This window comes from Lepidochelys olivacea (assembly GCF_965140295.1).
Source record: "Lepidochelys olivacea isolate rLepOli2 genome assembly, chromosome: 10".
Lineage (NCBI taxonomy): Eukaryota > Metazoa > Chordata > Testudines > Cheloniidae > Lepidochelys > Lepidochelys olivacea.
Window position 1 is genome coordinate 85199656 of NC_140420.1, and position 16744 is coordinate 85216399.

At 47.4% G+C, this 16744-nt stretch overlaps 1 protein-coding gene across 2 annotated transcripts in view; it reads left to right on the forward strand.

Moving 5' to 3' along the window:
• The window catches only part of PPIP5K1 (diphosphoinositol pentakisphosphate kinase 1), a 145716-nt gene that overhangs the window by 13257 nt on the left and 115715 nt on the right, over nucleotides 1-16744 (forward strand). For both annotated transcript variants that reach the window (XM_084640955.1, XM_084640954.1), the window contains 9 exons: nucleotides 4813-4914; nucleotides 5268-5429; nucleotides 8661-8782; nucleotides 9312-9413; nucleotides 10927-11013; nucleotides 11505-11580; nucleotides 12184-12293; nucleotides 13265-13350; nucleotides 13824-13952. In XM_084640955.1, coding sequence (XP_084497081.1) covers nucleotides 4813-4914; nucleotides 5268-5429; nucleotides 8661-8782; nucleotides 9312-9413; nucleotides 10927-11013; nucleotides 11505-11580; nucleotides 12184-12293; nucleotides 13265-13350; nucleotides 13824-13952 — 976 coding nt within the window. The remainder of the gene's footprint in view (nucleotides 1-4812; nucleotides 4915-5267; nucleotides 5430-8660; nucleotides 8783-9311; nucleotides 9414-10926; nucleotides 11014-11504; nucleotides 11581-12183; nucleotides 12294-13264; nucleotides 13351-13823; nucleotides 13953-16744) is intronic.

Below are 16744 nucleotides of genomic sequence, written 5' to 3' on the forward strand. Positions count from 1 at the left end.
CCATTGGCTGTGGGGTAGACACTACAGAGCGTGCCTGTTGGCAGATAGATAGAACTCCCATGTGCCTCGAGGCCAGAGATGCACCACTGGAAGGAGAGTCCTTGGGTCTGGGAAAGGCTTGTGGGGCCTCCTGGAGGGAGTGGTGGGGGAATCTGGTTTCAAGCTGACTGAGATTTTGTTGCTTGTTAAATGCAAACACCTATTAATGCCATGTTAAGAATGTGGTGTTAAATCACAGTGAGTCAGGAATTGCTGAAGAAACGGTTCCAGCAGCAGTGCCTGGCTTATGTGCTCAATCACACCACACACACTAATAGAATAGCCCCAAAAAGCCTAGTAGATTTAAAAAAAAAAAAAAATTGCTCAAGTGCTCATCCCATCAGCATGATCACTAGAGGTCATGGGTAGTACAAGCAAATGCAGTTTTCATTCAGATGCCTTAGCCCCTGACTTCATGCTGGGTGTATCTACGCTACAGAATTAACTCCAGTAGTCTCCCCTTGAATGACTTCCTTGGAGGTTAACCTGCCACAAGGGAGAGTGTCCACCCTACAGAATAGCAGCTGAGTGCGCGTGGATCCATGCTGGAGCTCTGCTCACCTGTGTGGCAGTGCTAGGACTTCCGGAGGCACATCTAACAGTTCCCTACCCTGCACACCACCAATCGCTCTGTGAAGACTGCGTCTCACCCTGGTGCGCGCTCTGCTCTCCGTGTCTGGTGTCACTCTCGAGGCTTTATTTGTCTGTTTTTATCCCTTCCCCCATGCTTTGTCTGTTTTTGTTTAGCTTGTACGTTCTTTAGGGCGGGGAGCAGCTTTTCCTCCGGGTTTTGAATATGCCTAGCACAATCCAAATGCTAAATTGTCAAACAAAGACTATTTAGTGACCGTTAAGGTTGCATCAGAATATGCTCCACCCACCCACCCAAAACCTTCACAACATGTTTCTTGACTTTAGCAAAGCTTTTGACACGGTCTCCCACAGTATTCTTGTCAGCAAGTTAAGGAAGTATGGGCTGGATGAATGCACTATAAGGTGGGTAGAAAGCTGGCTAGATTGTTGGGCTCAACGGGTAGTGATCAATGGCTCCATATCTAGTTGGCAGCCGGTATCAAGTGGAGTACCCCAAGGGTCGGTCCTGGGGCCGGTTTTGTTCAATATCTTCATAAATGATCTGGAGGATGGTGTGGATTTCACTCTCAGCAAATTTGCGGATGATACTAAACTGGGAGGAGTGGTAGATACGCTGGAGGGCAGGGATAGGATACAGAAAGACCTAGACAAATTGGAGGATTGGGCCAAAAGAAATCTGATGAGGTTCAGTAAGGATAAGTGCAGGGTCCTGCACTTAGGACGGAAGAACCCAATGCACAGCTACAGACTAGGGACCAAATGGCTAGGCAGCAGTTCTGCGGAAAAGGACCTAGGGGTGACAGTGGACGAGAAGCTGGATATGAGTCAGCAGTGTGCCCTTGTTGCCAAGAAGGCCAATGTCATTTTGGGATGTATAAGTAGGGGCATAGCGAGCAGATCGAGGGACGTGATCGTTCCCCTCTATTCGACATTGGTGAGGCCTCATCTGGAGTACTGTGTCCAGTTTTGGGCCCCACACTTCAAGAAGGATGTGGATAAATTGGAGAGAGTCCAGCGAAGGGCAACGAAAATGATTAGGGGACTGGAACACATGAGTTATGAGGAGAGGCTGAGGGAGCTGGGATTGTTTAGCCTGCAGAAGAGAAGAATGAGGGGGGATTTGAATGCTGCTTTCAACTACCTGAAAGGGGGTTCCAAAGAGGATGGCTCTAGACTGTTCTCAATGGTAGCAGATGACAGAACGAGGAGTAATGGTTTCAAGTTGCAGTGGGGGAGGTTTAGATTGGATATTAGGAAAAACTTTTTCACTAAGAGGGTGGTGAAACACTGGAATGCGTTACCTAGGGAGGTGGTAGAATCTCCTTCCTTAGAGGTTTTTAAGGTCAGGCTTGACAAAGCCCTGGCTGGGATGATTTAACTGGGAATTGGTCCTGCTTTGAGCAGGGGGTTGGACTAGATGACCTTCTGGGGTCCCTTCCAACCCTGATATTCTATGATTCTATGATTCTATGAAATAGGCTGGGGGAAAGACCTGTGCATTTTTTCCACCTTTATATTGCCTACAGTGCTGTTAACACTGCACTCCATATGGCTTTCACTTCTTTTCCTGTAGACACACAACACAAATGCGGACACCAGCGTATGAGACTTGCACTATAATTCATTTACTTCTGTATCAACTTATATCAATAGATCTCCACATCTGACTCCCACATTCTATGCAGCAGGGAAGTTATTCTGCCTTAGCAATGTTGAGGGCACTGCTGAAATTTTGCATTAATGACTTCTTGTTTTTGTATTTCCCTGACTGACATCTAAGTTGGGGGTTTATTGTCCTAGTCAATGATATGGGTAGTGAACTGCATGGGAATTTAAACAGAGGATAGATGAGGTTAGGTTTGAACTTTTGGTCTCCTTTTTTTGCCCTCAGAAGTGAGTGGTGGTGTTCACATATGACAGATTTGCTGTCAAATTGGCAGGTTCGGCATAGCACACAAACTTTCAGTTATGGGTAAAAAGTTATAAAATGCTCTATAGACAAGCACGGCAATTGTATAGCTGGTATTTTGAGCAATCTGTGCATTAAGAGCAGCAATTTGGCTGGAGTGCCGTAGGTTTATTGCAGAAGGAGGTACAAAAAGGTGAGACAAGTGAAAATGCAAAGAGGTGATTTTTGAGCTCTTGTTCTCTCTGTATTGAGTTATTTTTCTCAAACCACCAGGAAATTCAAATAGTGCCAATTTACATTTTGTGGATTGGTTTTTATCATATCAATACGATGTTTTAAAAAGTAAAGGTTTAAAGCTTCCTTTAAATTGAAAACTTCTGACTTAGCGTGAATTATGGAGTTAATACTAGCCCCTCCATAACTACAATATGTGGCAGCTGTTATCCAATAAGTTCTTTTAATGTGCTGGGGACAATGTCTTGTTTCAGAAGGTGGAGGAAGTAATTAGGGGACAGCCACTTTAGATTTGATTCTGACTGACCTAGAGGAATTGGAATTAGTTCTGACTGAAGGTTGAAGGCATTTTGGATAAAAGTGATCATGAAATGATAGATTTAATGGTTCAAAGGAAAGGAAGGAGTGAGAGCAGCAGAATAATGATGGATTTCAAAAATATAGAATTTACAGACTCAGAACTGGTAGATTTTCTTCTCATGGGACCTTACCTAAGGGGAAAAGTGGTTCAGGAGTGCTGAAGTTTCTCATAGATAATGTTAAAGGTGGAACAGCAAAAAGGAAACCTATAAAATGTGGAAACACGGACAAATTGCTAAGGAGAAGTATGAAAGAATAGCACAAGAATGTAGGGACCGAATTGGAAAGGCTACGGCACAAAATGCATTATGTACAGCATCAGGTTTCAGAGTAACAGCCGTGTTAGTCTGTATTCGCAAAAAGAAAAGGAGTACTTGTGGCACCTTAGAGACTAACCAATTTATTTGAGCATAAGCTTTTGTGAGCTACAGCTCACTTCAACAAGTACTCCTTTTCTTTTTATGTACAGCATGGGACATAAAAGGACATAAGAAGAAGAGGTTCTATAAATACATTAGGAGCAAGAGGAAAATAGAAGTGTAGGTCCACTATTTAGCAAGGAAGGAGACCTAATAACAGATGATGTCAGGAAGGCTGAGGTGTTTAATGTCTACCTTGCTTCAGGCTTCACTAAAAAGGTTAATTGTGACCAGATCCTTAGCACAATTAACATTTAACAACAAGGAGAAAGGAACACAAGCCAGAATAGGGAGAGAACAGGTTAAAGAATATTAAGGTAAATTAGATGTGTTCAAGTTGTCAGGGCCTGACCAAATTCATCCTCGGGTACTAAACGAACTAGTTGAAGTAATCTTGGAATTGTTAGCGATTATCTTCGAGAACTCATGGAGGATGGGTGAGGTGCCAGGGAACGGAAAAGGTCAAACACAGAATCTGCCTTTAAAAAGGGGAACAAAGAGGACATAGGGAATTATAGACCAGCCAACTTAACTAGATACCTGGAAAGATAATAAATTGGTTAGTCTCTAAGGTGCCACAAGTACTCCTTTTCTTTTTGGAAAGATACCGGAACATATGATTAAAACATCAATTTGTAAGCTCCTGGAGGATAACAGAGTAATAACAGTCCACATGAATTTATCAAGAACAAATCACACTAAACCAACCTAATTTCCAAACCCATCAGGGATTGTCTAGGTTTACTTGGCCCTGCCTCAGTGCTGCAGGCTGGATTAGATGACCTCTTGAGGTCCCTTACACCCTTGCATTTCTGTGATTCATACCCAGTTTCAAGGGTCCCATTCCATCCCTCTTTGCTGCAGCCTTTTGGATTAGGTTGTTCCCAAGGAAGTGCTATTGCTTACATTGCCAAGCTCTTGTGTGGCTGAATTTGAATTTATTTAAACTTCCCATTTAGCTCTTTGTTAGGCAGAGTCCAAACAGTGGAACACTTTATCATAAAAGAGGAGAGTTTGAAGGGAAAGTACTTTTCCCTGTGTGCTGCTAGGTGGCTTGCTGTGTGTTCGTGTGCGAGAGAGACTTATCCACAGTCAAGCAGACTGACAGACTAATAAGTGCAGTTAGGGTGCCTGGCCTGTGTGGTTCCTCACTCTTTTTTCCCCTGCAGCAGTGGATCCTGCATGAGCATATTTTAGCTCACACTGAACACCTCCCTTTTTACCTCCTCTGAGGTTCTCTTCATCTTTTGATTTCAGATCGGTAGCCGGAGCAGTGTTTACTCCCCTGAAAGCAGTGTACGGAAAACGGGCTCGTACATTTACGAGGAGTTCATGCCTACAGATGGCACTGATGTCAAGGTGAGGAGAAGGCTGGAGTGAAAGTGAGGGATGGCTGCCTCCTTGGCCAGACCTTGGGTAGCTGTGGTCTTAGTAGTCTAAGAACTCTGCTGAGAACTCTTTGGAGTGTTCCCTCCAGATAGTCAGTGACAGCACTGCCTGATCAGGGTGAGGATTTAATGCTTGTCTGCTTCAGACATTAAAGAGGAGAGTGTGTGGCACCAAACCCCCTTCCACTTCTCCATATGTCTGCAGCCCAGGTGTGTCCTGGTGGGTTCCAGTTAGTTTGTCTGTCTGCTCAGCTGTAACTTTTTGGAACCTGGCTAGATAATCCAGTGATACAGGCCACCTAGCTCACCTCTGTCTCTGCCCAGGTGTACACAGTTGGGCCGGATTATGCCCATGCGGAAGCCCGGAAGTCCCCTGCTCTGGACGGGAAAGTTGAACGGGACAGTGAGGGGAAAGAAATCCGCTATCCGGTCATGCTGACTGCCATGGAGAAGTTAGTTGCCAGGAAAGTCTGTGTTGCCTTTAAGGTTTGTGCATCTCCCATTCTGTAGGAGTAACGGACTGTTCCCTGAAACATCCTGTTTGTGCCCCAGGCATCCACTTATGCTACAGCCTGTCACCCCAGTGGCCCTGACACCCCTGTGGCCGAGGTCTGTAACCAGTCAGGAAAGCTGAGGGGACACGGGGGTGGGGGGCGAAGGGAGCGGCTCAGAAGTTTTCTGTGTGTTCTCAGCTACATGTGGGCTGAGAACATTTAGCCTGCTTGTGTTACATTGGTTGGTGTCACTCTCTAACTTGTGGCCTGCCATCTGCTACTCCCCTGGCCTGTCCCTTCCTTCACTACTCTTTCCCACTCTCATGTACATTTTGGTGGGTGTTTTCCACCACTTTTTCAGTGTCTGTTTTGCTGTTGGGCCTGTGTACATTAGATGCTTTGTGGCATTGCTACCCCCTGGTTTTGGTCCTGTGCCTGTATGTGGAACTGCTCCTTGCTTTTCTCAGGGGTTCAGCACCAGTGTGGTTGCACCATTTAGAGCCAGTCTTGAAAACCCCTTCCTCTGCACCATTAGAGTAATAATGTGGATAGGAGACCCAAGTATTGCAGCTGCACTGGTTCAGTTGTCTTTCTTGGTGCACGCATCCAGACATGTTCTTCAGCCATGGTCACTATTCCGATGCCATTATCACAGCAGCCACCGGCACTGTCCCCCCCACTTGGCCCCTTCAGACTACCACACGTGGTCCCCCCCACACATCTGGATTCGTGGAACTGTTGAGACCCACTGTGAAGCTGTTGGTTCCATACTCTGATTCTCTGCTGCTCTCTGGTTCCCTGGACACCTCAGTCCTGCCTTCCTGGTCCTTCCTGAGTGGCACACTTCTTCCACACGATTTGCACTGCCAACACAGTCGGTTCCACCCCTACCAGACCCACTGAGGCGGATTAGGTTTTGTGGGGCCCTGGACCAGAGCAAGTCGGGGGGGGAGCCCCTCACCACCCCTTCCGCCTGCAGTCTCTTCCCTCCCCCTCTCACCCCCCCCCAAAGCGTTCCTGCCAGGGAGTGGGGGTCTGGTTACGGGGGCTTCCCGTGCTCCGTGGCAGGAGAGGCAGGCAGGTTGGGGTGCGGTGGCGCCCATTTTTCCAGGGCCCCCAATTGGCCGAGGCCTCTGGGCATGGGCCCGTTGGCCCAGTGGGTAATCTGCCACTGTGGACCCATCCTCCGAGTCTGAGTGCTTCTCGGAGCCAGATCCCTCCTTCTCACTTGCCCAGTCTCACAGTCCAGATCCCAGGTGCCGACCACTGTATCCTCATTGAGCCATGGTTCCCTCCGGGGTCTGCCACTGCACAGCGACGCATTTGCTTGGTCCTACTAGCCTCCATGGGACCTGTACTGGGACCATAGTGTGCCTCTGGCGGCATCCTGCCGACTATCGGCTACCTGCACCGCACCCTCCTCTGCTTATTGTGAAGGGGAGGAAGATATAGTGCAACTGGTATTTTGGGTCCCTGTTGGAGCCTGTTCATTGCCAGATGAGGCACTGATCCTGCTCTCCCTCTCCCCACCTGATTATTATAAACAATACCACAACCTGCTTCATCATGTGGCCATAGCTTTTGGGCTCATGCGGGAGGTGATCCAGGATAAACAACACCAGCTACTGGACCTCCTACAACCACCAGGACCTTCACAGACTGCCCTCCTCATTCATGAAGCCATCCTGCAACCAGCACAGATGGTCTGGCATACACCAGCCCACTGTGCCCCTACCACCAAGCACTTGGAGAGAGGCGATACTTTGTCCTGTCTAAAGGCACGGACTTCCTTTTCACGCACCCACCTCCCAACTCACTGGTGGTTCATGCAGCGACCAAACATGCTTGCCAACACCACCTCAAGTCACTCCTCTGGACAGGGCAGCCAAGAAGTTGGACCTTTTGGATAGGAAGGACTACTCTTCTGTGGGACTGCAGTTCTGTATCACCAGCTACCAGGCCCTGTTGGAGAAATATGACTTCCTCACATATTCAAAGCTTTCAGAGTTTCAGGCTTTTCTACTGCCAGACAAACAGCAAGACTTCCAGGTGCTGCTGGACAAAGGTCAACTGTTCACCAAGTTGAGCCTCCAGACAGCTGTACAGGCTGCCAACACTGCATCATGCTCATTGGCGACTGGCATAGTACTTCGTCACAACTGCTGTCTCTAGCTGTCTGGGCTCCCTAAGGAGGTTCAGGCCATTCTTGAGGACACTGGAGCAGCATCGACCCGCACGGCCTCTTATAGCCTTGGATGCATCTGTGGACAAGGCACGATGCACGTGCGGGTCAAAGGACATTGATACAATACAAAACTGTTCTGGCTGCAGCACATGGCATGAGTGCACATCCACATTTGGAATTCAGACCAGGACCACATATCTCGAACCTCCAGTTACTGGTAAGTAGCCTCCTTTTTCTAGCCCTTGTGGTTGAGGAGAAAAGCTTGTGGAAAACGGTTCCACACAAATGCCATGGCTGTGGAATTGCAGAACATATGGGACCCTGTCTGTATGGAACCAAACCTATCCACAAGTTCCCCACTTCTGAGCTATGTGCCGGTGAGACCAGGAGTCGAACAGCCTCTGAGGGGTAACGGACCAAATGAATTGGGCTATATATTGCTATTGTTATGACCTAGCAGACATTCATGTACATTTTGGAGATGTCCAGTGCACTCAGCTGAGACTTAAGACAGCTTACATAGTAGTTGTGCTGTCTTCATCATAGGACTTTGTAATGCTGCTTCTCAGAGCTCTGTATGTGGCTTTTTCCCTCAGCTGAGGTTTGAGCTCAAAGGACTGAGAGCAAGAGTGTAGTCATTTCTCATATACTCTTGACCTGGCACCCAGAGATTATGCTTGTTGTGACAGTTCTGCTGTCCTGGTTCATTTGCTCATGGTGCAGACCCTTGATCCGACAGGCTTACCTGAAAGGGCCAATTACTGGTAAGTAACTCCTCTGTCTCTTTCTCCCAGAATCCATGAAGTGTACGTATTGGTGGTGTGGGGGTGCTGAAACCAGAGAGCCCTAGCCTTCCTGCCAGAGAAAGCAGAGCTTGGAAGGCCTCTGTGGAGCCAAGTTGCACAGTGTATTGGCTAGGCCTGTGCTGCATAGTCCTCTTTCACAGCTGCTGGGCCGGGCCTGTGTTGCCTGCCCCATACCCTGAGCTTTTGGGGAGGTTTGTCTGAATCCCTTGCCTTTTGTTTCCTCCTCATGCAGCAGACAGTGTGTGGGTTTGACCTTCTGCGGGCAAATGGCCACTCCTTTGTCTGTGATGTGAATGGGTTCAGCTTTGTGAAGAACTCCATGAAGTATTATGATGACTGCGCCAAAATTCTTGGGTATGTAAAGAGCTAAAGCCAGAGCGCGCGTGTGTGTGTGTGTGTGTGTGTGAGAGAGGGAGCTCCTTCAAGTATGTGGTATAACCCTGCTCACCTTATTCTGGCGAGCTCGGCAAACTGCTGAGCAGGGAACACTTGCTTTGTGTTTGAAACTTGTAAGTGCTTAGGATGGGGAAGCTCCAGGGTGTAAGGGGTTAATTTCTCTCAGATGCAGATTTGCCAGCCAATATCAACTGTAGATGAGTTGGCCTTCTTATAACCTACGAACCCAGCTACTGTACTGGAGATACTGGGAAAGCATTTGTTTGGACTGATGCAAAGGATGCCAACACCTGCTGCACTCTGGAGCTCTCCTGCTGGGTCTGTGATGTGAAAATCTGACTTGAGAGTGTGTGCAGGACTAAAGGAAGCACCATCTGTGGCATAATGGGTTTTGAGCAAGTCTGTGGTGGAGGGGGATTCTAGGGGAGCTTGTCACTGGGTGCAGATTGCTAAGGGAATGGAATTCCTGTGTTCTGGTCTGTTCCAGGAATATAATCATGCGGGAATTGGCTCCCCAGTTCCAGATTCCCTGGTCCATCCCAACGGAGGCAGAGGATATTCCCATTGTCCCCACAACTTCAGGCACCATGTGAGTATCTGTTAGCCCCAGCAAAGGGTGCCCCCATGGGTAGCCAAGGATTGCCATACTCCCCCTGAGCATTGTGCTTCCCCTCCAAGCATTTGGGTCTATGCAGAACACAAACTGTAACTCACTAGAGAGACCTAATCAAGCTAGGGAAGGGCAGCACAATGAAGGATGAAATTGAGTGTTGAGGAATGCAAACTAATGCACATTGGAGGAATAATATGAACCACTCATATGCCTTCGAGGGTTCTAAAGTAACGATCTCCACTCAGGGAAGGGACATGGGTGTCATGGTGACAGCTGCGTGAGCCCCCTGCTCAGTGTGCAGCTGCAGTCAAAACAAACCTGGTAGGATACTGAGGAAATGGGATGGAGAACAATATAGTGAAAGTATCATGATGCCATTATATAATCTGTGAGATGTCTTCATTTAGAATACTGTGGTCAATTCTGGTCACCCTGTCGTAAAAAGGTTGTACGAGAAATAGATGGGGTGTAGAGGGGGTGATAATGAACAGGAGCCTGACAAAACTCTCCTATGAAGAGAGAGAGAGAAAAGATTGGAATGATTACCCTAGAGAGGAGACAAATAAGAGAGTAGGATAAAAATATATAAAATAATGACTGATCTGGAGAAGGTAGATCAGGAACTTCTCTTTATTCTTGTATTCTGGGAAAGGTTGTCGAGAACAGTCAATGAAATTGAAAGGTGGCAAATTTGAAGTTGATGAAAGGAAATATTTTTTCACACAAGACAGCCTGTGGAACTCATTGCCACAATTGCATATTGTGTCAAAGTGCTGCATAGGACTCAAAAAAAAGACTGGCCATTTATATGGATAATAAGCACAGCCAGAGTTACTGTAGTAATTATTGAAAAGTTTTGGAAGCGATATCATCGCTCCTGCTTCTGGGCATAAGCTGGCTCAACTAATGGGGATCAGAGGAAACTGGCTCTGGGGCAGGCTGTCCCAGAACTGCCTGGTGCATGGTTTTTCCGTTTGGTCCTGGCCAAAGGCAGAGACCGGTATCTCGGTGGTCTGGTCTAGTCTGGCCATTCCTGTGTTCCCAAAGTGGGATTGTGCACTTCCTGAAAGCAGTTTGGCACAGTCCAAAGTCCTGTTCCGACAGCTGCCCTAACATCTGGCCCAGCTCACGCCTCCAGAATCTCCTGCTGCTTCATGCTTGCACATCATGCTTGTGAATTCTGTGACTCTGTTGTCTGCTGTGGTGTTAATGTGGCTGTAGCATTTTGACTCCTGTCTTGCAGGCTCTGAACTTGTGTGCCAGTCTGGGTTGGGGTTACCGCATCTGATGATGGGGATTCTTCCAGATCTGGTGTAGGCTTTCTAATACTGAAGCAGACTTCTGAGAGCATGGGGGCAAAAGGGGTTTCCACAAGACTGGGATCTGTCTCCTTGTGTTGGTGTAGGTGTTGGAATGGGAAAAGGAGGAATATATGGAAAGGGTGCTGTCTCCTGACAGGGCTTATGCTTTTTGGTTTCTCCCACGCTAGGATGGAGCTGCGCTGTGTTATTGCAGTGATACGGCATGGAGACCGCACCCCCAAGCAGAAGATGAAGATGGAGGTTAAACACTCTAGGTAATGGGTGCAGCAGAAGGCGTATGGACTCTTGCAGTCAAGAGAAATGATAGGTAGAGGGCTTAGCTGCTGAGATCATGGACCAAGCATGAGAGTCCACTGCATGGGAAGTGGTGCTTTCTCTAGCTCCATTCAGAGCTAATATCTTTAACTCAGTCAATCTAGCCTGCCCCAGGAAGCTCCTACATTTTCCATGCAAGCACTGGGAGAGGGCAGCTCGGGGTGAAGGCTTGTTCGAAGTACAAGATCTTGGACTTTCTGCTGGGCACTTGCAAAGGGAAGGGCCCCTGTCAAGGAGAGAAACCATTGGCTACTCTTTCCTTCTCCTAGTTCAGGCTGAAAGCACCTGTTTTCCTGGAAATTCTGGGGGCAGGAATGAGCCTGTTGACATGCCAGCTCTCACTGAAGAGGCATAGCTGGGTATGTAGGCATGACCATCCTCTTGGCATGGGAAGAACTGAAAATCTGACTAGGTCTGTCTGTCTGTTTAGGTTCTTCGAATTATTTGAGAAATACGATGGCTACAAGACAGGGAAGCTGAAGCTGAAGAAACCAGAGCAGCTGCAGGTGAGGGGAAGACCTCCCTGGGGTCACTGTACAGAAGATCTGGGTGATCTGGATCCCAGAGAAAGCTTTATGTGGGGATGGTCAATGGGAGGAGCACTACCTGAGCACTCTCCCCATCACATACACAGCAAGTCATGTCACTAGCTTCCAGCAGGGACTGCTCATGGGCAAGAACCTGAGGAAAGATGAACTGCTGTAGAATCACAATAATGTCAGTCCTGCTGCTCTCCCATCACGGTGCTGTCTCGGTGAGAGAGCGCCTCAAAGTTCGAGAACTGGAGGAATTGAAGGCTTGTGTTTGCTTCTGAGCAGGACAGAGCTGCAACCTGAAAGTGGAAGAAACCAGAACTGGCCTTAACTTATCCTGGCTAAGGCTGTGTCTTGGAGAATAAAATGTCCCCACAGATGAGTGTGGGAAACCGTTTCAATGATGTGAGTGGCCATGGAGCTAGGTGCATGCTATCTGAGTGCCCATCCTCCCTGGCACACTGGAAGGAGAGTTGGTGACTGTGGGGCTGGGTGTCCGTAGCCTTGGGGCACTGGAAGGGTAGGGGGTGCAAGCTCTCTGGGTACATGATAGATGGTGCTTGTTATCCCTGACAGGAAGTGCTGGATATTGCGCGCCTGCTAGTGGTGGAGTTGGGAACTCACAATGACACTGAGATCGAGGAGAGGAAGTCCAAACTGGAGCAGCTAAAAACTGTCCTGGAAATGTGAGTAAGAGCGAGTCGCGTGGGGTGGAGGCTCATGTTAGGGCTACCTACTCCCCGGCGGATAATAGTGCAGCTGCAGAAGGGAGACACGTTACTGAAGCACTGTGTGCTGCTCATGTCCTGCCTGGCCAGTCCCCTAGGGGTGACAGAGGCTGCAGCCTCCTTGTAGGCAGCAGTATCTGGAGGATGACACCAGCAGGGCTTGCTCCGAAACTCTCGCACCACAAGCACCACTTCTTATTTTTTGGGCACTGTAAGCATGACGTCTTCTGGTTTTCGTGTAGAAAGGCCCAGCACCCTGACCTAGCAATGCTCTTGTGACAATTGGGAACTTCCACTGCTGGAGAAAAGGAAAAATCATCCCCTTGATGTACAGCACTTGTGCATATAATGTCCTCTGTCTAGAGATCCGCAAATGGAATGGAGGTAGCTTTGCTCAGTGAGGTTGTTCTAGCACCAAGAGTGCGACAAAAGGAAAACTGAAACCTTGATGTGGCCTGGTGAATCCAGTACCTCTGTAAGGCAAACAAGGCCAAATCCAGAATAGCCTATGGGGCCAACATAACAGGTGACATGGTGGTCTTATGGCATCTCCGAACATACAGAAGCCCAAATCTAATAAGTAGATCAGATCTCACCTTGTTTGGGCCTAGGAGGCAGCACTATGGGATCTTGTATTTATCTGTCAAAGGTATAGATAGAAATTAGTGTCCAGAGGGTTTCAAACACTCTTAATTTCTGAGTCCAAAAAAGTCTTCTGTTTTCAGACCATTTTGTTAAATGAGGCAGCAGGCAAACCTGCCAGCTTTGTATGCTGGGTCACAGATGTAGAGCACCAGTGCACAACTTGACCACTTAGTGGTGCTGCCAGGAAATGAACTTCGTCCAAGGACTGTAAGAAGGGCATTGCAGGGAGCTTGAATGTCCCTGGCTATGGGGCCAGGATATTGATTTATCTCCCTTTGTGACAGGTACGGACATTTCTCTGGCATTAACCGCAAGGTGCAGCTAACCTACCTGCCTCGTGGACACCCAAAAGCTTCCAGTGAAGACGAAGGTTAAAAACCCCGCACGCACTCCCTCTCAGACTGGTTCTAATCCCTGGGGCTCAGTACCTGTGTGCTGCTCTGCCACCCCAGCTTGGACTGCACCTTTGGGGTGGTGGGAACTGAGCAGAGTGCTGGTCAGAAGGACGAATGCATGCCTACTCTGCCACTATGGCAAGACCTACTGGAGCTAACACCTGAATGCTTTATGCCATACCCCCATCCCTTAGGGTGGATTGGAGTTCACATGCCCTGTCTTGAACTTCTGTCATTAAGACTGGAAATTTGACCCCTATGTCCCCAAAATCCAGAACCCCCTAATCATGCACTCACTGAAGTCCATTAGACAGGCTCTCGTTGATCCAGCGCCCACTGAAATCATGCCCATGCTGAGACTCCTCTGCCGCTGCCCTGTAGTCCCCCTGGTCTCTGGAGCTTGTGTCCCTATTTTACAGTTTGGTGACTACCTGTTTATCTGTTTTAGATGCCCGTAAGGAGCCCTCCCCATCTCTGCTACTGGTGCTGAAATGGGGTGGAGAGCTGACCCCAGCAGGAAGGGTCCAGGCAGAAGAGCTTGGTCGGGCCTTTCGCTGTATGTACCCTGGAGGCCAAGGTGAGCTTTCCCTCTTGTGCTGCTTATCAGTTCTGGTCTCTGACTGTACACAGAGGCCACATATAGCCTGCTAATCGCCATTGGTGATTGGATGCATGTATGCATCTGAATACTTTCTCTTGATTAGGCTCTGGTAGCATATGTGGCTCAGGGCTCCACCACTGCTTTATTTCAGTAACTATTTCTGTTCTGTGTTGGAAAGAAGAAGGATGATGTGGTTGTGTCACACGAGGATGACTAACTACTTTCCAGTCCATTGTAACAGAGGAGGATGTTAAACAACATCTACTAGTGATAAATGTTTTAAAATCCAGCAGGTCTGGAGAACTTGCACCCGAGAGTCCTAAAAGAGTTGGCTGAGGAGATCTCTGACCTGCTGATGTTAACTTCCAATAAATCTTGGAATACTGGAAAAATTCCAGAAGACTGGAAGAGTGCTAATGTGCCAATATTCAAAAAGGGAAAGTGGGATGACCTGGGTGACTATAGGCTAGTTACCATTATTGAAGAATTCGACTAGGAATATAATTAATGCCAATCAACCTAGTTTTATAGAGAATAGGTCTTGTCAAACAAACCTCTGATTTCAGTCTTTGTTAGTGCAAGTTTGGTTAATAAAGGTAACTGGATAGATATAAGACATTTGACTTTGTACCACACAACATTCTGATTTGAAAAATTAGCAGTATGTAGTATCCATAGAACACACACTAAATGGATTAAGAACTGAGTGACAGATGTCAAAAAGTGGTGGTCAATGGGGAAATCATCATCAAGTGGGGGTATTTCTAATGGAATGCTGCAGGAATTGGTGGAAGTCATCTTTTTCATCAATACTTCTGGAAGTAAATATAATCACTGCTGATAAAACTTTGTGGATGACACAGATTGGTGGTGTGGTCAATACTAATAGGACAGTCACAAGAGCTGTCTGGATAGCTTGGTATCATTCAATGAAAATGCACTTAAATACAACCAAATGCAAAGTTATACATCTAGGAGCAAGGAATGCAGATCATACCTGCAGAGTTGGGTCTATATTCTAGAAAGCAAGGACCCTGAAAAGGATTGAGGGGTCACACTGGACAAGCAACTGAACATAAGTTCCCAGTGTCCCAATACGGTCTCCCACGCTATTCTTGCCAGCAAGTTTAAAAAAGTATGGATTGGATGAAAGGACTATAAGGTTGTCCAGCTCAATGTCTAGTTGGTGGCCGGTATCAAGCGGAGTGCCCCAGGGATCAGTCCTGGGGCCAGTTTTGTTCAACATCTTTATTAATGATCTGGATGATGGGATGAATTGTGAACTTACTGAGGGTACAAGTGATACTAAGCTTGGGGGAGAGGTAGATATGCTGGAGGGTATGGATAGGGTCCAGAGTGACCTAGACAAATTGGAGGATTGGGCCAAAAGAAATCTGATGAGGTTCAACAAGGACAAGTGCAGAGTCCTGCACTTAGGACAGAAGAATCCTATGCACTGCTACAGGCTGGAGACCAACTGGCTAAGCAGCAGTTCTGCAGAAAAGGACCTAGGGGTTACAGTGGATGAGAAGCTGGATACAAGTCAACAGTGTGCCCTTGTTGCCAAGAAGGCTAACGGCATATTGGGCTGCATTAGTAAGAGCATTGCTAGCAGATCGAGGGAAGTGATTATTCCCCTCTATTCGGCACTGGTGAGGTCACATCTGCAGTATTGCATCCAATTTTGGGCTCCCCACTACAGAAAGGATGTGGACAAATTGGAGAGAGTCCAGCGGAGGGCAATGAAAATGATCAGGGGGCTGGTGCACGTGAATTACAAGGAGACGTTGAGGGAACTGGGCTTGTTTAGTCTGCAGAAGAGAAGAGTGAGGGGGGATTTGATAGCAGCCTTCAACTACCTGAAGGGGGGTTCCGAAGAGGATGGAGCTCGGCTGTTCTCAGTGGTGGTAGATGACAGAAAAGTAGCAATGGTCTCAAGTTGCAGTGGGGGAGGTTTAGGTTGGTGTGACATTACTGACATAACCTGTGACCGTATAGATCATTGTTGCAAGCACTGTTATATATTTGCAGCAAATATTGTACAAAGGTTGTTGTGTAAGGTGTCTATTGAAAGGTTATCTGATATCTGTGCAAGCAGTTTGCTGTAGCTGAAGGGTGTAAAAGTAAGTTGATCAAGGAAGTTTCAGTTCCTAACTGCTAGAAATTTTCTGTTGTGAATGGATCTACTGACTTTCCTTTTGAAAGATCCCGTGTGGATAGCTTTAAGAAGGTCTCAGATGGAGTAAAAGCTGTTAAGGAATTTAAACAGCCCTATGACCAAGTGGCTGTGTTTGGCCAGGTTGTTGGAAAGACAAAGGTGTTGGAACAGGAATGTCTCCATGCTAATTCTTTAAGTGAGCAGTCTGTGCTTCAGGGTCTAAGGACAGACTTGGTTACTGGTGTTTCAGAGCAGAACAGTTTTTCTGGCTGAATGCTTAAGGATGCAGGGGAAAGCAAGCAAACTCTCTCTCTCTCTCAAACTCTTTGGATTTGTGTGGTATCTCTTTAAGACAAAGTCCAGCCTTGAAATTGGTAGCAGCTGAGAATTTAAAAGCTAGTGTTTGTGTTGATGCAGATTACCTGACTGACTGGAAGAGGAAAGACTGCTAATAGCTGCAAAGAGTCCTGTGGCACCTTTATAGACTAAACCCACGAAAGCTTATGCTCCAATACGTCTGTTAGGCCATGTCTACACTACCCGCGGGATTGGCGGGTAGTGATCAATCTGTCGGGGATCGATTATCGCATCTAGTGTAGACGTGATAAAT